The sequence below is a fragment of the Lipophrys pholis genome (genome assembly GCF_963383615.2).
Source record: "Lipophrys pholis genome assembly, chromosome: 13".
Classification (NCBI taxonomy): Eukaryota; Metazoa; Chordata; class Actinopteri; order Blenniiformes; family Blenniidae; genus Lipophrys; species Lipophrys pholis.
In genome coordinates this window covers 2,545,699-2,570,698 of record NC_137632.1, presented here as the reverse complement: position 1 = coordinate 2,570,698, position 25,000 = coordinate 2,545,699, and the positions used below count along the sequence as shown (strand labels likewise).

The following is a 25,000-nucleotide window of genomic DNA, read 5'->3' as shown; positions in this document are numbered from 1 at the left end:
GGAGAGTGACATCATGGGGGAGAATGACATCATGGTGGAGAGTGACATCATGGAGGAAAGTGACATCATGGTGGAGAGTGACATTATGGAAGAGCAATACTGTCTGCCTGTATGGTTTTAGTAGACTTGCTGTGTTATTTCACACTACAAACAGTAGTACTTTGTATTATATGCCACTTATCAATACATCAGGTGTTATTTCCACCAGGTTCAGCTGAAAAGCCAGAAGATGAGTGTGCTGAACTCAACAACACCACATGGCAGGAGTACCGGCAGCAGAGAGCCAAACTGCAGGTGCAATACCTGCTGCTGACCAGGAGAAACATGAACTGTGCTCAGAGGTTCAGTCAGGAGTCTCTTGTGGAGCAGCGCTCGCTCTTCAACGGCTCCCTGCTGACCAACGTCATCATCCACGGGTACAGGTGAGGAGGAAACCTGCTGGTCAACCCCTGGTCAACAAGCACACACACACACACACACACACACACACACACACACACACACACACACACACACACACACACACACACACACACACACACACACACACACACACACACACACACACATTCACACTGAGGGGTAACTTGGTTTAACCAGTCAGCCTCACATGCATGTTCCTTACATTCCACTCACAGACGTGTAGAACATTCAAACTCCACACAGAAAGGTCCAGCTGGTATTTGAACCAGCACTTTCTCACTGTCAGTCAAAAGCACTAACAACTGCATATATATATATATATATATATATTCTTTTTCTGCATATCCAAAATTAGAACTTTGAGTCAGAAGACACAGAAAGCCCTGATTTAAATTATGAGTGGAAAACATCCCAAATTACAGCTTTTGGTTGTGGAGACAGTCCAGTTTTAGTTGAAATAACTGCATTCGACAAAAGTCGCTCTAAATAAAGCCTGTGTGGGCTCATATTCAGGGACATGACCTCGCTCTGACCCCCCCCCCCCCCAGGGCTCTGGGCAGTAAGCCCTCCTGGGTGAAGGAGCTGGCCCAGGCCCTGCTCAGGGCCCGGGATGTCAACGTGGTGGTGGTGGACTGGGTGTACGGCGCCTCCTTCGCCTACAACCTGGTGGTGGAGAACTACAAGGAGGTGGCTGTGCAGATCTCCGTCCTCATCAATGAGATGCAGGTGAGAAAAAAATCCTCCAGAGACGAAGAAGAACTTCATTTTGAAGCACATTTGTCTTAAACGGAGTCATTTGTGGAATTTCAATTTAGAACATGTATAGATGATGATGATGATGATGATGATGATGATGATGATGATGATGATGTTGATGATGATGATGATGATGATGATGATGATGATGATGATGATGATGATGATGATGATGATTAACTTAGATTTTAAGAACTGACGTAGAATAACTCCCATTTGTTTTCTGATCTGTGGACAGAATCAACAAAGACATTAAATGACTTAAAAAGTATAAAATCAAACACCTAAATTACCTAATCTATCCTAAAAAATTAAACCTGTAAAAAAAGAAGCTAAAATCACTAGTAAAGGAGAAGAATATATCAAACTATAAAGTAACTGAATAACATTAAAACTGGTTCTGATTTGTACCCGTATCTTATTAAACCCATGTTAGAGCTGCAATGGCCCTGAAGTAGATTAATGATGTTCAGCCATCATACTGATTTCTAAATGAATAATAAATTAGATATGTTTTGGTATCTAAAAAGGTCAACTTAGCAGAACATCTCCATGTGAATAAATTGCAGTTTTAGTTTGCAGTGTTGGATGTTTTAGCAATTAAAGTGTGAGAATTCAGTTCACCAGTTTTCTCCAACAGAAACACGGATGTAAACTGGAGTCTTTCCACTTCATCGGGGTCAGCCTGGGGGCCCACGTCGCCGGGTTTGTGGGGACTCTGTTCGAAGGGAAAATAGGAAGAATCACAGGTGAGTTCAGACTTTTCCTTCCTCACAATCTAACATGGCCTTGATGCTGATGATATTTATGGAGCAATAAGTTAATGCCTGGATGGCAAAATGGAGCTGTTGTTTCTTTTTCATGTGATTATTATCCAACTCTAATATTTTTAAACAAGTTGGTCAACCATGTTAATGTTTTTACTCAAACTTGTTTGAAATTCTCTAGTTTCAAAAGGTCTTGTTCAAAGAATTTCAGCTTAAGTGTGACGAGAATTAGTCCGTTTAAAGAGTGCAGGTTGAGTTGGATGAGGATAGTTCTGGTCTGGTCTGGTCTGGTCTGGTCTGGTCTAGTCTAGTCTAGTCTAGTCTAGTCTAGTCTAGTCTAGTCTGGTCTGGTCTGGTCTGGTCTGGTCTACTCTGGTCTGGTCTGGTCTGGTCTGGTCTAGTCTAGTCTAGTCTAGTCTAGTCTAGTCTGGTCTGGTCTGGTCTGGTCTGGTCTACTCTGGTCTGGTCTGGTCTAGTCTAGTCGAGTCGAGTCGAGTCAAGTCGAGTCGAGTCGCGTCTGGTCTGGTCTGGTCTGGTCTGGTCTGGTCTGGTCTGGTCAAACACGCTGGTTTTAACCGTCATCAGTCTAGGGTTAAGAATCTGAAACTTCTTAATTACAGATCTTTGGCTGTCCCCGAGGGATCAATGACACATCAGGAATAAAATAACAGTTCTGTCCCAAAACACATCCAATACTGTTTTGCTTTCAATTTTAAGGTGTGTAGTTCATAAGTTTTCCTTTCACTGTGTTCAAAGATTACAATTAGAATAACCTTCACTATTGAGATTGTTGGAATCTTCATAACATTTCACTTACACACTGAGATACACTTCACTTCACCAATTACAGAATACAGGCTCATTTATGCCAACCCTATCATTTCTGTGGAATAACCTAGAATATTAGCAATATCCAACACAACAAACCAAGAAAAACATTTTTTCTAAAGAACAATTAAATAAAACCTCTTTCCTTTAAATTGTTCTGTATTAGAATGGCTGAAAGAGTGCAGTGTGTTTTCAAGAGGTTTCTCTTCATGAGGATGTTAAACATGATCATTTAGGAGGATTTCAGTCCTGCTGAGGTGGATAGAAAATGATGCATCCACAGCAGACTAAAAGCTTTCTGAGCTCCAGAATGAGCCACTGTTCACTGCTCACATCAGGTCTTTTTATCTGAGGGGCTCGAGTGGCTTTAGATCAGATAGACGACTAAACCAAAAATCACAATATTTCCTCCTATGAAACTAGAATGTTTTGGAGTGAATGCTTCCCTGAGTGTATTTCTGTTTGCTTTCCTCAAGAAGGTTAAGTCAGCAAACATTTAAAGTATACCTTTAAAATCAATTAAATAATGTGAATCTATCCAAAGAGTCATAATATCAAATGTTGTTTCCTCTTTTCTTTGTCTTGCAGCTGAACACTAGTTTTACTACTGAAAACATGTTTAGAGACGCTTTATTAAGAGTTAAGTGTCACAAAACAACATTTTTCAGTCTATTATAATCCAATATCAAGAAACGGTGAAATGCTTTCAGTTAACAATTCGGTTTTGCTTATAGAGCAATTCCATAGGAGCCATGATGAAACCTGAGCAGATCCAGACTCCGGGGCTTTGAGCTTGTTTGGGGATAAGAGGGTCAAAAATACAGATCACTTCATGTCAGATGGCTTTAAACACTCAAATGAGTGGATACAGTCAAGAATCCTGCAGGGAAATGACAAACCGAGAGAGCGACCTATGTTATGTGCACAATTATCAGGCAAGAGTATTTTAACGTCATTATGTCATTATTCATATTTTCCAACTCCAAGCTATGTAGACATGAGTAGAGTATACCAGCTGATGTGGGTTTGTGTAATGAGGGCGTGTGTGTCTTCTGCATCAAGATATGCCTGATTGATAGGCAGATTGTTTATCTCAGCCAAAATGGGCCAAAAAGGGATTTGACTGAAAATTGTTTTAAAAAGAATATTTTGCTTGCTTGAAAATATCAAAATATTGGATCGTGATGCCAGAACCATCAAAGGTTTTGTTACCAAAAGTCAACAAGTTTGAAAGAAACGTGTTGAGGAAAACAGACTCTCAGGCCTGGAGTTACTATTGGAAGTGATTGTCCTCCAGCGCTGGAATATTCCAGCCCTGTCAGCTCCCTGTACAGGGATACAAGGTGTTCAGGCCCACGGCTGAAATCTCACCAACATTCAACCGGACGTCCAGTCTGTGGACGGAGCAGATTGATGGACGCTTCATGAGCACCAGGCTCCCGCCAGCTTCCAGTACTGATACTGGCGGGTTCTGGTGTGTGCAGGCAGCGATAAAGATGAGCCAGTTGGACCTTCTCCGGGTTGAAGGTGAACAAATCAACTACTGAAAGATCTGACTTCTACTGCACTTTTAAAAACTCCAGAAGCCAAAAGGCAGCAATCTGAAGAGCGAGCGGTCTGATGGGATTATGGAGGGATTACAAGCCTACATGTTTCCTGTCTGTGGTTCAACGTTCACAGAGGATTAAATTACAAAGTCTCTGACGATTTGGGTTTGATTTCAAGGTTTTCCCTCCTTGTGCTCCAGGCCTGGACCCTGCTGGACCCATGTTCAAAGGAGCCGACACCTTCGACCGCCTGGACCCGTCCGACGCTCAGTTTGTGGACGCCATCCACACGGACTCTGACTGTGAGAGCGTTCACCATGTTCATTTGTCCCGGTGCTGCCGGTTAGAAAGCCTGGTTTCTCCCCTCATGTGAGAAAGGTTGGCGGATTAGCACAGTCCTCTAATCCTGGATGTTGTAACCAGGCTGAACCTTTGTTTGCATCAGTTGAGAGATTTAGAGTTGATTTTCTGGAGAAAGTTTTTCCAAAACCTTTTTCCTCTGCATTTCTTTCTCACATCAGCCTTATTTACGGAGGTGTTCTTCTCTTCTGCTCTAGATTTCGGCATCTCCATCCCTGTCGGCCACGTGGACTTCTTCCTGAACGGAGGAAAGGACCAGATCGGATGCGCTCGCTCCAGGTTCCCTTCAAGTGAGCGTGAAACTCCCAAACAGCTGATTGTTCTGGTTCAAATGAAAACTACATTCTGAGTACAGTCTTACATTCGGCCATCAGGCTCCCTCAGTGCTGCTGTGTGTTGTCAGTTCTCGTTTACTTCCCAGTGTACGGCTATGTCATCTGCGACCACATGAGGGCGCTGCACGTCTACATGAGCGCGCTGAACGGCTCGTGCACGCTGGTGGGGGTCCCGTGCAGCTCCTATGAGGACTTCCTGCAGGGACTATGTGTGGACTGTGATGACTTCAAAGGCTCGTGTCCCATCATAGGTACTTTCACCAAAAAACATGCAAAACACAAATATTTCTAAATGAGAAAGGATATTTTAGAATTGAAGTTTTTCGTTTTAGATCAGGGGTCTTCAACTTTAATGACCAAAAGACCTGTTTCTGGATTTACCACAGATCCTGGGTTCCACATTAAATACAAACAACTTCCAAAAGGAGATCAATACAATTCAGTCAGTTTACTTCCTCACTGTTGGTTTGCTGACATCCATTACTTATTAGCAATGTTTCATTAGTAAAAGAATAAATTAGTTGAATGTCATACATGGAACATCTCCACTGATTCCGTCAGGGTGTGGAGGGACGTGCAGCCTGATTAACATCAAACCACCAAAAGAGTAAAACATTTCAAAACCTGGTTGGGCTCTTTGTTGAGATTAAGGCCCCGTTTACACGACAACGAATAAGAATGTATCAACAAAACTTCCTTCCCTTTTGGGGGTTCTGTTTACACGACACCGGTGTTCTGATCCACTGTATCCCTCAAGTTTTTATCTCGGCTCCCAAGGAGGAAGATTCTTTCATGGTCACTGTTCCCTCCTGCAGAGACTGATGGAGGCTACAGAGCCTCTTACTGAGCCTCTCTCCCTCCCTCCCCTCCCTCCTGATCATCCAGGTGTAAACAAACATGGCCGACCCGTAGTGGTACGACCCGTAGTGGTACGACCCGTAGTGGTACGACCCGTAGTGGTACGACCCGTAGTGGTACGACCCGTAGTGGTACGACCCGTAGTGGTACGACCCGTAGTGGTACGACCCGTAGTGGTACGACCCGTAGTGGTACGACCCGTAGTGGACCATATTCTAGTTTTATGGTCCAGATCAGTAGTTTAACAGTTGAGACTCTCCCTGATATCATCCGGTTCCTCATCAGTCCATACGGATGTCAGGTTCTCTCCATTTTCTTCACCTTTATAGTGTTTTGTTCTCTGCACACGTCTTTGTAGTTTCATTACAAAATCAAGCAACAGCGCCCTCCTGTGGCCCGGCAGACTAACTACATCGTCTCTGAGTCCGCTGCTGCAGTGGAAACTCACTCCTTTTTTTAGCGGATTAGGTGTTGTCACGTGAAACGTTGTCGTGTAAACAGGACCTCAGAATCACTGGCGGCTCTCAGCAGCAGGTCACAGTCGAGCTTCTTTTTGATTCATAACTTACGAACTGTTTGCTCCTGTGTGTGTGTGTGTGTGTGTGTGTGTGTGTGTGTGTGTGTGTGTGTGTGTGTGTGTGTGTGTGTGTGTGTGTGTGTGTGTGTGTGTGTGTGTGTGTGTGTGTGTGTGTGTGTCAGGTTTATCACAAAACAGCGGGATACACATGTCTCCAGTTCCCAGTGACAAAAAGCTCTTCCTCCTCACGACGTCTTCGCCACCTTTTTGTGGTGAGTTTGTACTAATCTAACGTGTATTATCCCAAAAGTAGCCTGAGTTAATCCATTCATCATGTCTCTTCCTACTATAAGTACAATGTTAATTCAACTGTGTTATAGTTTCTACGTTTTTCCTTTTTTTAGATTTGAATATAGGCAATATGAAGTTATAACGTAAAGCTGTAGAGAGCTGTAAATCCTTCTGTAAGTCGATGGAGCCAAGTAATAAGAGTTTTTGTCAAACTCTGTGCCAAACAGAGTAAAAGTATACTGATGGATAAAGATAATGGCCATTTACCTGAGAGTGCAGGGTGAGCAACACATTTATTTCATTTTAATAACTAGAATCTTCATGATCAACGGCATCCTGCATGTAAAATCAGGCACAGACACACACACACACACACACACACACACACACATATATATATATATATATATATATATATATATATATATATATATATATATATATATATATATATATATATATATATATATATGTAATATAAAAAATATTAAATAAATCTCCTATACATGTTTTTGGACTGTGGAGGAAACTAAGTCATTGCATAATTAATTGCATGGACTTTGTGTAAATGGGTCTCATTAGGATGTGAACATCTGCTTTACTGTGTTTGTCTTCTGTATGTTTATGCATTAAGCTCTCCAGCTGTGCTGTATGTTTTCTTTCCTGCTCAGCTCATCACATCCTGCTGGAGCTGGAGGTTTCTCCGCTCGACAAGAGCGCAGAGCTGGAAGTTACGCTGAGGACGGAGGACCTGGGAACAGAGCAGAGACTCAGGCTGTAGGTCCACGTCTGTCATCAGGAACATTTTAGTCTGTTTGAGGCGAGCAGTCGCTCTTTCTTAAAATCACAGGATACCATAAACTACATATGGATCTGTGGTAAACAGATCTGGGTGTAGTCAATTGCTAAACCGCCTTGTGGCAAGGAGTGGTATTGCAAGATGTAAACAGACTAGTCGTTAAGTTCAGTAAATGTCTTTGAAATATTCTCTTTAGTTACTTTTGAGTAAAGATAGTCTTTTCAAGTTATGTTTAGGCATTTTGTTGAATTATTACCTTTTGGAGTGAATGATTTTAGATTGACTTTTCTTGCAGTAGAAAGAGTTACTACAGAAGGAATCTGGCTCTAACTGCCTGTTTGGTTTATTGAGTTTGGTAGTTTTCTTTTTTTAATGATTATTTTTAAATGGTTCTTGAATTCAAATGAAAGCACAAAGTGCACCACTGCATGCATAATCCTGAAAATTACTGAATTATAGAAACTAAAACATTTGCGTACATCTGCGGCAAATATAAATCGAACATCAACCAATTCTCTCAACATAACTTAAATCCAGCTGTTGCAAATCTTCAGTTTTTCCATGTTGCCACTATTAAGAGATAAACCTATTGTCATGTTCATGAAAGCAGCTTCATCCATTGTTTTCTTTGAACTATTCAGATTGTGGTATTTAAGGGACACACGAAGTCAGCACCAGTACTTTGCTCAATTCCTGAAATTATTCAGTCTGATTTTAAGAGAACACAAGATTTCAGAAACCATAAAACGAGCAAGACAAATGTATGGATGTATTCTCTGTCATCATTATGTTCATCAGTTTGGAAGGAACAGAAAGAAATTCTGAAGTTTCTATTGTGGTCGCTTGCCTGTGAAATTCCTCACCAAAGCTTTCAGTCTGCAGACGTGTGACCTACTGGAAGCTTTGTGTTGTTAAAGCTCTCTGAGAAACTCTATGGTGAGCTCAGTGGCTGTAGAGATGGCTACTCACACAAGTAATCTTCTGAGCTGCACCTACAAGGATTGCATGCGCCGTGCTGGAGCCTCATGATGAGCTGAATAGATCACTTCACTAATGCACATTATGAATAATTAAAATACAAGAAACAGCAAAGATAAATCTGATAAAGAAAACACTTTTCAGGATGCTGACGGACTACAATGGAGCTCCTAAAAACTCAGGTGGTACAGAGAAATGTTTCCACAGTGCTGTTTTCACTTCATAACAAACATGCAAAGCCAAAACCCTGACATCACTCCAGGAGTTTAAGTAGAGCAGAGTCCATTTATCCAGCCTTGAGTGCAGCATCTTTATTGCAGAGCTTGCATTTTCTTTCTCCTCGTACCTCTATTTCCAGAGGTACGAGGAGTTTTGTGAGCTCCAGGAGGCTTCACCAGGTGCACAAACACTAGCTGTGCTCGGGTTCATCCAAGTTCAGCGGGAGTCTGCTCGAAGTTCGGTTTGCTTTGTGAATCCACTGCTCCCTGTTATGGGAATACCTGCAATCCTTTGGCTTTATGTGGGTGGCGGTGTTGCCTCACAGGAAGAAGACACTGCTTTGAACCAGAATGTGAGAAGATTTGTTACCTGAAGGCTTGAGTAGACCATGAACATAATACTACATCAGAATCGGCAGCATCAAATGTTTGAGACCGGTAGTGCCAAACATAAAAGCAAAAAAAACTTGCTCCAACAAGTAGCGACAAAACACGATGCTGAGATATCAGACCTGCTCCCTCCTGCAGCTCTGCAGCCCCCTGCAGTGGCTCCCTGACATTTTCACTAAATTATATGTAAATAAAGATTTTTATTACATTTTAATTTTATTTGCATGCAATGCTGAATTTCTCAAAATAGTCTAATCTAAGCTCACAGCTAGATAAAGTAAAACATCCAGAATTTCCCCCAAAAAGGATAAAATAGCTCAAACTACTCAAATAATAATCATCATAACAGACCGTATTGACAGTTAAACATAAAATGGTTAAAATTGCTAGTGAGGCTACAGAGGTTGTTTTCAGTAAAAGACAAAAGGAAAATATGGAAAGAAAAAATTCAAAAAGGGAAAATTGTGAAGCTGAAACTGCTTGAACACAAAGAAACACACAGTGGCTCTGGATAGGTGAGTTAGATAGTTAAATAGCTAAAGTGGATAAAAAAGCCAAAATCCATGAAATAATAAAGCGAAACTAAATCTCTGAAAATGCCACAAGAGCTAAATATGTGCTGTATCTTGTTGTTTGGACCTTGTTAGAGATTTTCTGTCACAGCTTGGGGCAGACGGTGAAGTCGGTCTATCTATCCATCTTCAAAATATAATGAGATACCTCTAACTTGTACTGATGACTCTTTATGAGTACAGCCTACACTTTTGTTTGTACAGTAGTATTTTCTTCATTTCAGAGAACTGACATGTTTAGTGTCTCCAAACTATTTTCTTTGCCCGGAAAATTATGAAAACGACTCTCTGGGTCATAAAGGTTGTGACTCTGTCCTACCTGAACGGCAGAAAATCTCCTCCTCTGAGTCTGGTTCTGCAGGTTCCTCCTCTCAGTCTGGTTCTGTGGGTTTCTCCTCTGAGACTGGTTCTGCAGGTTTTTCCTCTGAATCTGGTTCTGCAGGTTCCTTCTCTGAGTCTGGTTCTGTGGGTTTCTCATCTGAATCTGGTTCTGCAGGTTTCCCCTCTGAGTCTGGTTCTGCAGGTTCCTCCCCTGGGTCTGGTTCTGCAGGTTTCTCCTGCTTTGAGTCTGGTTCTGCAGGTTTCTTCTCCTGTGAGTCTGGTTCTGCAGGTTTCTCCTCTGGGTCTGGGTCTGCAGGGTTCTCCTCTGAGTCTGGTTCTGCAGGTTTCTCATCTGAGTCTGGTTCTGAAGGGTTCTCCTCGGGGTCTGGTTCTGCAGGTTTCTTCTCCTGTGAGTCTGGTTCTGCAGGTTTCTCCTCTGGGTCTGGTTCTGCAGGGTTCTCCTCGGGGTCTGGTTCTGCAGGGTTCTTCCTGTTCCTCTGCTTGCTTTCAATTGACTGTGTTTTAAGTGGCGCTATAGAAATAGGACTGGCTTCAATAAACGACGGGCAAGAGCTGCATCCTCCCCTGGGCCCAATGGAGTCCCATACCGACTGTATAAGAACACACCAGAGGTATTACGCTTTCTATGGAGGCTGATGAAGGTAGTTTGGCAGAAGCGAGCAATTCCAACGGCATGGCGGAGGGCAGGAGGCATCCTAATCCCCAAGGAAAAGGACTCTGTCGACATCAGCCAGTTTCGCCAAATCAGCCTCCTGAACGTAGAAGGTAAAATCCTTTTCAGTGTAGTGGCTCACAGGCTGGCGGTCTACCTGCAAAAGAATCACTACATTGATTCCTCGGTGCAGAAAGCAGGGATACCAGGATTTCTGGGTGTTTGGAACACACCAACATGATTTGGAATCAAATCCAAGCCGCCACAAAGAATGGAAGTGATCTCCATGTCGTGTTCCTGGACCTCGCAAATGCCTTTGGGTCAGTTCCACACAATCTCCTCTGGATGGCATTCGACTATTTTAGCATCCCAGAACCAATCACCTGCCTCATCAAATCCTATTTTCAGGACCTACAGATATGCCTGACAACTGACGAGTGTACTACAGCATGGCAACGACTAGAAATAGGGATAATGGCAGGATGTACCATCTCACCTCTAGCCTTCACAATGGCTATGGAGGTCATCACCCGGGCCTTTCGGTGGGTAGTAGGAGGCCAGAGGCTCAAATCTGGTCTTCGTCTTCCTCCCATCAGGGCCTTCATGGATGATATGACCATCCTCACCACAACCAAGGCGTGTGCTGAGCGGCTGCTGAACAAGCTGCAAGAGAACATCCAGTGGGCCCGGATGGAAATAAAGCCGAGCAAGTCCAGAAGCATTTCAGTCGTCAAATGGAAGCTGACGCAACATCGATTCTACGTGGGTGAGGAGTCAATACCAACAGTGTCAGAGAAACCAGTCAAGAGTCTTGGACGTTGGTACCATGCCACTCTCAAGGACACAGAGCAAGTGGACCAGCTCAGGCAGGACACCGTATGTGGCCTGGAGAGTATCCATAAGACCATGCTCCCTGGTAGGCTGAAGCTGTGGTGTCTTCAGTTTGGGCTAATACCCAGGCTGATGTGGCCTCTTACCATCTATGAGGTCCCAATCTCAAAGGTAGAAAAACTAGAGAGGTTGGTCAGCTCATTTGCCAGGAAGTGGCTTGGACTTGCCAAATGTTTTAGCAACATTGGACTGTACAGAAGAGGCATTCTGGAGCTTCCTGTTTCCAGCCTTACAGAGGAGTTCAAGTGCTCTAAAGTTAGGCTGGAAATGACATTAACAGAGTCCTGTGATCCATGCGTTGCCCAAGCAGCTCCTACCCTGAAGACCGGAAGGAAATGGACCCCAGCTGAGGCTACACAGCAGGCAAAGTCAGACCTCAGATACAGAGACATCGTCGGCCTTGTGCAGCAGGGGAAAGGAGGTCTCGGCCTTGGAGAGAGCAGACCATCATGGCATAGGGCAGCTCCAGCTCAGCGCCGACAGCCGGTCATCGAGGAGGTGCGTCAGCACGAGCAGGCAACGAGGTATGCAAAAGCTGTCTCACAAGCCAAGCAAGGACAGTGGGTGAGATGGGAGGGAGTCGAGAGGAGAAAGTTGTCTTGGAGGGAGCTGATGGGCATGGAAGCATTTCACATCAGCTTCATCTTACGTGCCACGTATGACGTCCTACCTTCCCCCTCTAACCTCAACCAATGGTACGGACAAGACCCCACATGCCCCCTCTGTCCATCTCCCGCAAACCTTAAACATATTCTGGTTGGATGCAAGACAAGCCTGTCACAAGGCCGTTACACCTGGCGGCACAACCACGTCCTGAAGTGCCTAGCAGCTGCCTTGGATACCAGGCGGGTAAAGATCAATGCCTTGCCTTCTCCATCATTCCATCCTACTTCCGCAAGGAAGTTCATCTAAGAAGGTGCAAAGCCAGTCAAAGGCTATACAACATCAGACATTGGAAAGCTCAGTGGGGCTCGCGACTGGAAGTTGGCTGCAGATCTGAACCAAAGGCTCTGCTTTCCTTCTGAGATAGCCACAACAAATCTCAGAACAGACCTTGTGCTCTGGTCCTCCTCACTCCACACCGTGTACATCATAGAGCTTACTGTTCCCTGGGAGGCTGCTTAGGAGGAGGCATTTGAACGCAAGAGCCTTAAGTACATGGAGCTGGCAGCCGATGCTGAACAACGCGGATGGAAGGCCAAGGTTTGTCCAGTGGATATCGGCTGCAGAGGCTTCATTGGCAAGTCAACCATCAGACTGCTTAAGGATTTGGGAATCCAAGGCCAAACCCTACGCCAAACCATCAAAGCCCTCTCAGGTGCAGCAGAAGAAGCAAGTCGATGGCTGTGGATGAAGAGGCGAGACACTACCTGGACCGCCACCAACACCTGCAGCACGTAAGGGTTGAAAGCAGAGGGGGGCACACTCGGGACGCCGGGTGTTGCCGATGAGCCCTCCGTCGTGGGCCTATCATCGAAACAGTGAAAAAGGGTGCCCACCTGATGACCCCAATGATGCTGACAACCCCCCCCCCCCCCCCCCCCCCCCCACTCAATTAGACCATCTACCGGAACAGCGTCAAAACCATCCCAACTCATTGGCACCACTGATATCTCAGGAATGTTGTTTAATCGGGATTGTTTCACCTAGTCTTAAAAACAGAACAGTCCAGCTCATCTGTTTTCCCCTCAGCAGTGTGTACTGTGTGTATTCTGCAGCCAGTGTGTACAGTACTGTGTGCATCCTGCAGGCACTGTGTACAGTACTGTGTGTATTCTGCAGGCAGTGTGTACAGTACTGTGTGTATCCTGCAGGCAGTGTGTACAGTACTGTGTATATTCTGCAGCCAGTGTGTACAGTACTGTGTGTATCCTGCAGGCAGAAGGACTGGACGGTGTACAGGACCGTGTTGGCCCACCCTCTGGCTCTTTGTGAGATCAGCTCCATCTGGCTGAAAAACACCGGGGCTCGCTTCTACAGGCAGGGAGAGATCCACGTCAAGTCCGTCTGCGTGTCTGAGTTCCCCACGCTGAGGTACGTTACAATCCACAACACACACACACACACACACACACACACACACACACACACACACACACACACACACACACACACACACACACACACACACACACACACACACACACACACACAGGTGACACTTCAAACATTCTGACATTCAGTTAGAGTGTAAGGAAGCTTCAGGTTTCCACGGGGATTCATTGGTTTGATTTATTCCTGGTTTCCAGACACGAGGAGCCGCTGTGTGTGAACAACATCCACATCAGACGAGGAGCTCCGTGGTCACATGACTTTGTGCAGGTGTGCAGCGTCTTCTGAGGACAAAAAGACTGACAAACCCAACATGTCCATTCTGAGCAAAGTCGCTCACACATGACATGTTATTTTTGTTTTCTTTTTTTGATGCTTAGAAAAAAATAATCGAATTGTTGTACTGCTTTGGTCCCAACCAAATTTGGAAAAAAGAAGTTTGCACTATTATTATTATTGGTTCACTTTTGGCTCAAGCTTGTGTCGTCGGACTAAAACACAGAGCAGCCGTCATGTTATCACCTCGTTGTCCTCAAAGTGTTGGTGCTCGGAGAGGAAGGATTTGAGAGTTTGATGGGGCTGTGGAGGATCTGCTGCTGCAACACCATGTCTTTAACAATGCTGCATTCTGGCCAAAATGCAACACAACATATGTTGCTTTATTTTGGTGCAACATTTTCCCACTGAGGACCTCCAATGAAGAGTATTAAAGCATCAAACCAGCAGAAGAAAAGCCAGGATTGTACAAGTCAATCTGATCCATGCTGGTGAAGCCTCTCTCTTCCTGTGTTTGGTCCTTTCTGTCCTTTGGTGTGTTCAGCATTTACACTCATTAATGGCACTATAGTGTGTTTGGAGGTAGACTGAGACCTGCTTCTAAAGCAGGGGTGTCAAACATAAGGCCCGTGGGCCAAAACTGGCTCACAAATGGTTCCAATCCAGCCCAACAAACCACCAAGAAAATTGTAGGAATTTCTAAGAAAACTGAATTTGCTCAGAGTAACGGACACAACACAACACAGACCTAAGAAACCAATGATGCCACCAGCATTAGCATCAAAAGCCATACTGAGTTTTGCACCAGAAGGTTTCATTAAAATTGGTTTCAAGCTGAGATTTTCTGCATTTTTTATCATAATTTTTGGGGTTTTGCAACAATATAGACATTTATCAGTCTGCACAAACATCCTAGAGAAATAGAAAGATAAACCAGCCCTGGACGACCGGCTGTCTGGGGGTTCAATGTCAATAACAATTGTTTTCGGTCAGGCTGAGCACAGTTCCTCTCCTCCCTGAGTCCTCGGTCTCTCTGCTGTATATCCATCATGGTGGTTCTTTAGCTTCCAGCCGAGCTGCCAACTTCTCCATTTGGATTCCATCCATGTAGACGTTCAAAAGTCGTATCCTGCTCACTTTGAGTTTGTTTACGTGAGTCTGAGTGTTAAGAGCTCTGCACAGTCCCTCAGTGATGCCTGGCAGTCTTCCTAATGCAGCAGCCAGCGTCGTCCCAACCTTGCAATAGATTAGAAAACTGCCAGCTCCAATCAGCAGCATACCTGGAGACGTCTTCCACGTCATGGATGGAAAGGATGGACAGACACACGATCCTCCAACTCCCCCAGGAGTCCAGCGTGTATCCGGCAGCAAACGTCCCGTCAGGACAGGCGGGCTCTCCTCGGCTCACTCTTATTGTCGAAAACGTTGAGAGACCAGCTGATCAGTTCCATAATTTTCGGTTTGGATAGATTGTAGAGAGAGCCTCCTATTGGAGTACTATTATCAAGTATGTGCTGCACCACTACAAAGAATAGCTATAAAGTTTAAATTCAAAGGTTCTTGTTGTCACATGTGGGCTGCGAGACCAGGACTTGGAATGCCTGACACCTCTGTAGTTAAAGAAAATAACTGATTTATTTCCAAAGTTTAACGTAAAAAGTCTTCCTGTTGAAAGGTGAGCGAAGTTCACAAACCGACGCCGAGCAGCTGATGTACAGGAGAACAGACTCAGTGAGGCACAGCAACAGACTGACAACCAGAACAAACCCAACTTATACCACAGCCACCAGGTGACGACAATCACACGCTCAGGATCAGGTAGAAGAGATAGCAGCGATGAAACACGAGGAGGGGGAAGCCAAGGAGCCTGACGCTCCAGAATCACAAAAACAAACATGAACCCTGACAATTACGACACTAATTTACCGGTCTGGCCCACTCAAGGTGAACTTGGTCTGTATGTGGATCTAAAATGTGTTTGACACCCTGACTCTCACACTGTTTCCATAGTCTGGTCAATTGAGGCTCAGCAGGGGTCATATGACGGCCTTCACACATCCACAGCTGAACCAAAGTAACGCTGCAGTATCACAACTTTCAATTGTTAATGCATTTCTATTTTAAAGAGAATTTATAAGTGACAAAATCACAGTGTACAACTTTATTATTTTCTTTTTGCTTCAAGCTTGCCTCTTTGCGCACTCCTGCCTCTCAGGACAGTTTATACTTGAATGTTCACAATCTGTATATATATTAATTTACCTGTTTTAAGCATAAAACTGTCTACAAATTTTAACCTTCAGTTTATACCAGTATTTCATGGGTCCAGGGTTTTTGTTTAAAAGGGCTTTTTTTTTGTATTTTTAGAAAAAAAAACAAGAAACTGTTAACTGACATTTCACTTTTCTCTGTCTGTGTTTGAGCTCTACCTTGTTTTCTGAGATCAGACAGAGGAAGTGAAGTATCATTAATGATTTTAGGTGAGGGTTTTTTTTTTGTTATTTTGTGTTATTACTTATAATTGGGCTGTATGTAGCCCCTGAAGTAAGTTTAGTTTTACACCCCTTGTTTACCTCCAAGTTGATATTGGAGAAAATATCACAAATCTTATTTTGTGTCAACAAACTCTGGGATTTAAGCTTCTACTGATATTCTACTGATATCAGGTGCAGAAAAGGAATTTGGCTCCTGTTCTCTGTGCACCACAGCTTGTAACAAATATGTCAAGAAATGAACAACCTTTAGAATAGAAATCGTTCTTTTCAAACATTAAACATCACATTCAGTGTGCACAAATATTGAAACTGTCTGTCTTTAGCTTCATCTTCATCTTCTAAGAGTGAATAATACAAGCTGGAAAATCTACTGAATGTTGATGCTTTCAGATGATTAAACGGGTCAGAGTAAAACATGACAGTGCTATCACAAAATCTGCTTCATCACGTTGCAGAATGTATGCCCAAATTGCTCCATATAGGCCAAGGAAGTCCCTCAGATGATGCAAAATAGGCAAATTTTCTGATCCATATAGTGGAGGGAAAAAATGTTCATTTTTATATTGTGACCATTAACAATCAGGAGATACATTACAGCCCTGCAATGTTAAATCAAAACTCTTTATAACACTGAATATGAGCAAATTGCAATACAAACATGTCACATTTACATTAAACTGAGTGAAAATCAAGTTTGAATCAAACAAAACAAAGTTCCAATTTCAAATACAAGTGAGACGAAAACCAAATTCATTTGAATCAGTTACACTAAACCAATTGTTCAACATGAAAAGTCAAAGAAGTGTGCTGGTAAGTAACAAGGTGACGTCTGTTAATACAACGGTGCCGATAAGGTTTCCAGCCAGCTTTGACAGGAAGAAAAGGTTCCTCATCTTGGTGCTCAGGATGTGGAGAGATGAGAAAAGAGGACGTTCATTCTGTTGTACTGCACATGACGGTTTTCCAGGAGGGATTGTTCTCACAGTTTGGGGGTGTCGGTGGGAGCCAGCGGCGCTCTGCCCCTCAGGTATCGAAGTGGGAGGTTTCTGTCACCATCACCTCCTGCAGAGTCGACACAAGAGTTTCAGTTAGGAAACATTCCATCTGGAAAACCCTGCCTCCTTTGAATGTTCACAATCTGTATATATATTAATTTACCTGTTTTAAGCATAAAACTGTCTACAAATTTTAACCTTCAATTAAATTACTCTGATATCGGAGGTTGCACAGTATCTTCAATATATTACCCATGTGTCAGTTCACAATATGTCTGCAAGTTGGAAAAATGTAGGTGTCATTATTCCGAATAGTCATGAAGTCATTGATAGAACATAGCAGGCGGAGGTTTAGGTTGAGGTTCAGTCATGAAATAAACCTTAAAGCCACTCAATAGTGGAGTGGTTAACAAACACACACACACACCATCGAGCTCAGTTCATCCATTGGTAGCAGTTTATGGTTCAGCGTCTTGCTCAAGGACACTTCAACATATGGACATTGAGAGATAACCTGCTCTACCAACTGGAATGAAACTATTTTGACTTGTTGGGGAAGCGCATATGACATTTTGTATGGTTGTAAATTCTTAAGAACATCCCCACAGTGAAGCACGGTGGAGGGAGCATCATGATTCAGGTTTGCTCTGCTTGATGTGTGTGTTAAAAAAATATCTGTAAAAATAATGATAAATCATCCAACATGTACGATATACAAACATAAAGCAGCACAAGTTACTTTCAGGAAAGATTACCCGTGTGAACAGGATGGGTTTATTTCATGGACTACAGTATTTTTCTGTTGGATCATAATGACAGGTAACCTACATGCACACCGACAGAACTAGTCTCTGTCCACTCAAAGGGAAACTGTTTAATTCAGAAGGATTAGCAAAGATCAGGTACAACTGGTGCAGAGCCGGAAGGACTCGGACTGAGGCCCATGGGCCAGGGTTCACCACTGACATCAATCAATGTTTAATTCAGTCCATTCAGTGGAAAAATAACCAAATGAAACACAGATTCATCCCTCGATCATCATTTAACTGTGCAACTATCATCATCACTCCTCAGTCGTTACTGTGTTTGGTTCCAAATGACACAGCTGATACTAACTGGTCAAAGTACAAAGCTTGAAAAACACACGTCCTCTGTAGTTGTGAACAACAGATGTTAAACGTCTGAATCGGGATGCTTTGGACATTGAACTAGAGGGCTTTGGTTTGGAAACAAGTGGCTACGTGACCACAACCTTTCAGAATATTTACATTTCAAACCATGATGTTGCCCTGTAACGACCCAGGAGGAATCTGATTTAGGTTCTCAACAAACACCTTCAAATAAAAATGTGGCTGCTGGTGACTAAAGAGCAGACATAAGAAATGCAGGATAGGAACAAAGTGCAGAAAATTCCAGAGGAATTCAAAGATTACTTTACTCCTCTACTGAGTGATGGGGGGAGGGGATTGAGCAAAAACTTTGAGACTAAATAAGTGGAGACGTACGGTAAATGAAGGTGATATTTGTGACAATAATTTTTATTTGTTTTTTATTCTAGAGGCTCTATAACAGGGGTCTCAAACTCAGATCCTGGAGGGCCGCAGCCCTGCATGTTTTCCATGTCTCCCTTCTTTAACACACCAGAGGCCTGTACTGCGAAGCTGGATTTTCTCTTATCCAGATAACTTCAGGATTAACTCTGGTTTTTTCTTATCCAGATAACTTCAGGATTAACTCTGGTTTTCTTTTATCCAGGTAACTTCAGGATTAACTCTGGTTTTCTCTTATCCAGATAAGTTCAGGATTAAGTCTGGTTTTCTCTTATCCAGGTAACTTCAGGATTAACTCTGGTTTTCTCTTATCTAGGTAACTTCAGGATTACCTCTGGTTTTCTGTACTACGACTCTCGCTCACTTCTCACCAGGATAAATCACCATGGTAACTGAAGCTGAAAGTCTAACCTGCTCTGGAGCAGGATATGTTCTAGATAAAAGGTCAGAGCTCCGCCTCCTGACCAATAAGATCTCTTGGGAAATGCCCCGCCCATTCTTAAATGATGGTGATTGGTGGGCGGGTTCAGCACTGAACTGCAGCGGAGATGATAGATTAATTAAGAACAATCTTTTTGTCATAATAAAATAAATCCTGGTCTCTGAGGCTCTGAAGGAGGTTCTTGTTCTTGCTCTTGCTCTTGACTTGTTCCAGGTCTGTTTATCTCCACGACGGTTCATCTGGAATAATGAGGTTCATGATCACACCTGACAGAACTGCAGAACCATGAATTTATGGAACCAGAACTACTCGTGTCGTCATGGTGATGAATTAATATTCCAACACAAAACACATAAGAAACTCAGCCTCAGAACAAGTGGATGGAGAATCTAAACTAAAAGAAGATCAGTGAGGAAGTTCAGCCTGAAACGTTTCTGCTGTAATGAAACTGAGTGATCACAGTGCCGTCTGTTTATTTTGCTAATGAGTTAAAATCGTATAATCTCAACAAGTCAGGAAGGTTCTGGCTTCGGCTGCAGCAGCAGTGTTGCTTTTATCCTGGTGGAGGTGTTTGAATTCTTCATAATCTCAGAGAATAACTGCTCCTTCAGTAATCTGTAAACTGCTCTGCAGGGTTTCTCTGTGTGTGATTGGTCAGACGCTGCAAGCTCCGCCCCTTTCATGTGAATGTGAACACCTTGATCTGGATTGAACCAGAGAGTTGACAACCTGCTTGGTGGGAACGGTGATCAGGATCAGTCAACCAGGAATCAGAGAACCTGGATGTGTTGATCAGGGTTCAGCAGGCCTCTGAATGTCCTGATGGTTCATCACCACATTAAGCACAAAGCCAGATAACGAGCTGCTCACTACAATCAGCTGTGTTGAAGCAGGGAGACGTGGAGAACCTGCTGGGCTGCACCTCCAGGATCTGAGTCTGACACCCCTGCTATAGAGCCTCTAGAAAGAGGAGACCCCACAATGGAGGAAAGACCCTTTAAGCCTCAAATAGGAGGAAAACAAGTGTGTGTGTGTGTGTGTGTGTGTGTGTGTGTGTGTGTGTGTGTGTGTGTGTGTGTGTGTGTGTGTGTGTGTGTGTGTGTGTGTGTGTGTGTGTAGAATACAGAAGTAGTATGTAGACCACACACTACATTTCCTGCACACCCAACCTGGTGAAGGTTTTGTCTTTGGCCCCGTTTACACAACAACAAATACGAGTGTATCCACAAAACTTCCTTCCCTTTTCGGGGGGTCCGTTTACACGACACCAGTTTGCGGATGCACTGTATCCACAAAGTTTTTAATCCGGTTCCCAAAGTGGAAAGATTCTTTCACTGCCGTTAATCCCTCCTGCAGAAACTGATGGAGGCTACAGAGCCTTATACTGCGCATGCTCATCCCTCCCTCCTGCTCATCCAATTGTAAACAAACATGGCGGCCGCGTAGTGGTACGACCCGTAGTGGTACGACCCGTAGTGGTACGACCCGTAGTGGTACGACCCGTAGTGGTACGACCCGTAGTGGTACGACCCGTAGTGGTACGACCCGTAGTGGTACGACCCGCAGTCCATATTCTAGTTTTATGGTCCAGATCAGTAGTTTAATAGTTGAGACTCTCCCTGATATCATCCGATGCCTCATCAGTCCATGCGGATGTCAGGTTCTCTCCATTTTCTTCAGATTTATAGTGTTTTGTTCTCTGCACACACGTCTGTGTACTTTCATTACAAAACCAAGCAACAGCGCCCTCCTGTGGCCCGGCATACTGACTACATCGTTGTCTTTCTGCCGCTGCTGCAGTGGAAACGCCCCCACTTTTTTTTTGCGGATTAGGTTTTGTCACATGAACCGTTGTCGTGTAAACAGGGCCTTTAACTGTACTAATGTTTCTGTCATTCACGTTCATGTTGTGTCGTGTTTTTGTGCCTTGCTTGTGTTAAACTCTGAACCAGATTTGAAATCTGACCCTGCTCTCCAGCTATGAAATGGGATCCTCTGCCTGTGGTGGTGGTGGGGGGTGGGGGGTTAGGGGGGTGGACGGTTGGCAGGGGGTAAACAGATAAGCCCCCCAACACACACACCCCCAACATAGTCAAGGAAAGTTCTGACACAAAACAGGCCCTGAACAACTGTGTGAAACCACAACGAGTTCATTTACTGCTGAACGGTTTCCTCTGAGAACAAGCTGAACTCAAACACATGGCTGTGGACTGTGGGAGGAAAGAAGAGTACAAGTAAAAACACACAACAGAGCATGCAAACTGCACACAGGAACCTAATCCCAATCCCACCATGCTGCCCCAAAACATACCTGTGTGGTACCGATGGTAAACACAGTTTCAAAACATTTTCAGGTCATGTCAAAAAGTGAACATTTCTTTCCTTCTTTAAAATGTAGAATTTTTTTGTCAGAATGAATCCATCCAGAAATGTTCTGCTATATAATTTGGCATGTTGGCATCCATCTGCAAAGAAAATGTTCAGGAAGTAGGACTAATAATTGTTGTTATACAACACATCCAGGTGAGTAAGAGCTGTGCACACACACACACACACACACAAGCTCCGCCCCCTTCCGCCATGCAACTCTCTGCCCAGGTGAGGTACTTACATGTAGCTTAAGTGGTGACCCAGTGTGTTAGCGCCAGCACCCTGCCCCTCTACCTCAAATAATCCCTCTCACTGCCATAATCCATTAAGGAGCCCGCCACGTCAGCAAAGTCCTCCAGGACCAGGCTGGTGGAGTCCTCACCAGAGGGCTGCTCCGGGTCACACGCCCAGGGGGGCTGGGGCTCGTCCTGGAGCGTCTTCATTGGTTCCTGCTGGTATGGTGGGAGGGGCAGCGGCTGGGCCGGATCGGGGGTCTGGTAGGCCGGCGCCGGCTCTCGGCCCTGCTGGTCCCCGGCGGCGCCTCCGTCGCTGCCGCTGCCGCCCTCGCTGCTCTGCGAGGGCGGGGCCAGCACATGGTAGAGGCTGGGCAGGCGGATGTCCAGCAGCACGCCGCTCTTGATGAAGAGCTTGTTGTTGAGGTTGTAGAGCTTCTCTGCGATGTCGTATCCCAGCATGACGGAGAAGACACGGGCGACGTAGCGCTCCTTGGAGATCAGCATGTAGAGGCGGCGGCGGCGCCATGAGACGTAGCAGGAGTCCTCCTCAGCTGTCAGGGTCACCTGGAGAGAACGAATGAAACACACAGCTGACAAGAGCAGGCTCGCTTTTCTTATTAGTTACTGCTGAAACAATCATCTAACAGGCTTTGTCATTACCGCGGCCAAGGAGGTTATAAAATCTCTCACCTTTATTTGCCTGTTTGTTGGTCTGTCGGTTAACAAGATATATCAAAAACTAATGAAAATTGAAAATTGGTACACAGGAGCCTTTAGATCGGAGGAGGCTCTTCCTCCGATCTAAAGGCTCCTGTCTACCATAAAATGTTGGTGGTGATCCAGATCAAAATAATTGTCACAAATTGTCATTTCGCTATATGTGTTAGCTTAGCCTGTCACTTTAAATGACAAGTGAATTGTGGGAAATGGAGTCGTAGCATGTTTTAGTTTTGGGAAGTGTTGCGCTCCGGTGTCATACTGCAGGTGTGTGTGAAATGACTAGTATTATAGAGTGTGTACTGAATAAGGAAGAAACAACCACAATCCTGCACCACCAGCATCTTTCCTCCTCCCTCCTTCCTCCATCACCTCCATCTTCCCTCCTAACTCCATCACCTCCTCCTTCCCTCCTCGCTCCACCAATAGTTTCTGTCCACAGTGGTTTCTCCTCCTCGCTCCTTTCTGAACGGTGAGCTGGAGGTAAACCTCGTACCTGGAACTTTCCCTCTTCGTTTGGTCTGAGAGATTCCCACTCAGGAGAGTCGAGGAACTGGTGGTGGTGGATGTAATGCAGGAACTGACCCTCCAAAGACACGTTGATCCTGAGAGAGAGAGAGAGAGAGAGAGAGAGAGAGAGAGAGAGGGGGGGGGGGGGAGAGAGAGAGAGAGAGAGGGAGAGAGAGAGGGAGAGAGAGAGAGGGAGGGGGAGAGAGAGAGAGAGAGAGAGAGAGAGAGAGAGAGAGAGAGGGGGGGAGAGAGGAGGAGAGAGAGAGAGAGAGAGAGAGAGTGAGAGAGAGAGAGAGAGAGGAGAGAGAGAGAGAGGGAGAGAGAGAGAGAGAGAGAGGGGGGGGAGAGGAGGAGAGAGAGAGAGAGAGAGAAGAGAGAGAGAGAGAGAGAGAGAGAGAGAGAGAGAGAGGGGGGGAGAGAGGAGGAGAGAGAGAGAGAGAGAGAGAGAGAGAGAGAGAGAGAGAGAGAGAGAGAGAGAGAGAGAGAGAGAGAGAAGGAGAAACCAGGTTAAAAACAGAGATGAGGATTAAGGTGTGATAATGAGCACAGAGGGAGCTGGAGGTCACTTCACAAGACAAGGGAAGTACATAAATAAAGCTAAAGACAAAGTGTGAAGTCCTTTAGATATCAGATAAATATTAAGTTAAGCAATCTTTCAGTGTATAAAAGCATAATTCAGGGAATCAGTACAATCCAATGGAAAGCTAACGGGAGAACAAGCTTCCTCACTGTGAAACAATCCAGCGCTCTAAACGGGAACATTTCATTGGATCACATCGAAAAGCTTAGATTGATCATTTCTTTATTGTGTTGAATGTTGCTGTCATGATGACCTGCGTTGTATCAGTCAGCTGACATCCACAGAAGTGAAACTCTCCTCCAGGTCTCAGCTGATGTTTGGACAGACTGTTTGAGCAAGATTTGATTCAAAGAAAGATTAATAATACTGTAATGATCTGTTTGTTTGGATGTCTCTTCAACATGCAGCTTCTCGTGGGGGTGAGAAAGACCTGAACTCTTTATTTAGACTCTCTAAAACAGTGAGTGTTAATGAACTACATAGTGTTGTGGTGATCAAATACCAGATGCAGCAGTGTCAGGGGTATTTAGGGGACTCCTTTGATGAAAATATCACAGTACAGCTGGTACAGTACATGTTGGCATTTCCATACATCCAATTCCATTCAACTTATTGTCACCAGTTAACCTCAAATACTTGTGTCGGAGTGCCCAGACAAAATCCATGCTTTCGGTGAACATAAATATAATGTGTTGATTTTATATGAACCAGAGGTTTACAATCTTTGTATTGACTCTCTGAAGCTTTTTGAAAATTATACATAGAATTATTTTCATCCTTTGATTTTATTTGCATACCTGGCTTATTTTCTATGAAAGACACTCCAGGTTAAAATGGTTAAAAAAGGCTAAACTTATTGCTAAAATTATGGCAAAAATTATTCTAAACCAGGGAAAAAGGTGCTAATAGAGGATTGGCTAAAAATATAAAAGTGACCAGTTAAAATGGCTGAATGGTTACGTCACTAGAAAAACATCAAAAACATCAAAAGTCAAAATGGCTAAAACAACCAAACCAGCTGAATCAGTTAAAATAGGCTGAAAAGCTAAAACAACAAGATTAATTGTAAATTGTAGCCATGAAACGTCATTAAAAATCTTTAGCAAAACTACATGAATAAAGTTATAAGTTGTGTGATCTTTTATGATTCAACATGTTTTGTGGCTCCAGAAGAATTTATTTGGTGGAAAAAGACAAAAACGCCTCTGTTGATGGGAAAGGTTGCAGACCTGTGGTTCACTCTCTTCCTCTCC

General features: G+C 44.1%; 2 protein-coding genes across 3 annotated transcripts in view; one reads left to right on the top strand and one right to left on the bottom strand.

Annotated features, from left to right (window-relative positions):
* pla1a (phospholipase A1 member A) overlaps positions 1 to 16,177 on the top strand; it is an 18,761-nt gene extending 2,584 nt beyond the window's left edge. The window contains exons 2-11 of one of the 2 annotated variants that reach the window (XM_080478861.1): positions 209 to 422; positions 972 to 1,149; positions 1,820 to 1,928; positions 4,522 to 4,623; positions 4,879 to 4,971; positions 5,103 to 5,267; positions 6,574 to 6,663; positions 7,354 to 7,459; positions 13,403 to 13,558; positions 13,774 to 16,177. In XM_080478861.1, the coding sequence (XP_080334987.1) occupies positions 209 to 422; positions 972 to 1,149; positions 1,820 to 1,928; positions 4,522 to 4,623; positions 4,879 to 4,971; positions 5,103 to 5,267; positions 6,574 to 6,663; positions 7,354 to 7,459; positions 13,403 to 13,558; positions 13,774 to 13,864 (1,304 nt within the window). In that variant the 3' untranslated portion in view covers positions 13,865 to 16,177. Of the gene's footprint in view, positions 1 to 208; positions 423 to 971; positions 1,150 to 1,819; positions 1,929 to 4,521; positions 4,624 to 4,878; positions 4,972 to 5,084; positions 5,268 to 6,573; positions 6,664 to 7,353; positions 7,460 to 13,402; positions 13,559 to 13,773 lie in introns of both variants that reach the window. The other variant, XM_080478860.1, reaches the window with a different exon arrangement.
* Positions 16,178 to 16,357: 180 nt separating this feature from the next.
* popdc2 (popeye domain cAMP effector 2) overlaps positions 16,358 to 25,000 on the bottom strand; it is a 13,717-nt gene continuing 5,074 nt past the window's right edge. Inside the window, exons 2-4 of the mRNA XM_080478862.1 lie at positions 23,154 to 23,262; positions 21,946 to 22,504; positions 16,358 to 17,409 (exon numbers count right to left, since the gene is read on the bottom strand). Of these exons, the coding sequence (XP_080334988.1) occupies positions 21,995 to 22,504; positions 23,154 to 23,262 (619 nt within the window). The 3' untranslated portion in view covers positions 16,358 to 17,409; positions 21,946 to 21,994. The remainder of the gene's footprint in view (positions 17,410 to 21,945; positions 22,505 to 23,153; positions 23,263 to 25,000) is intronic.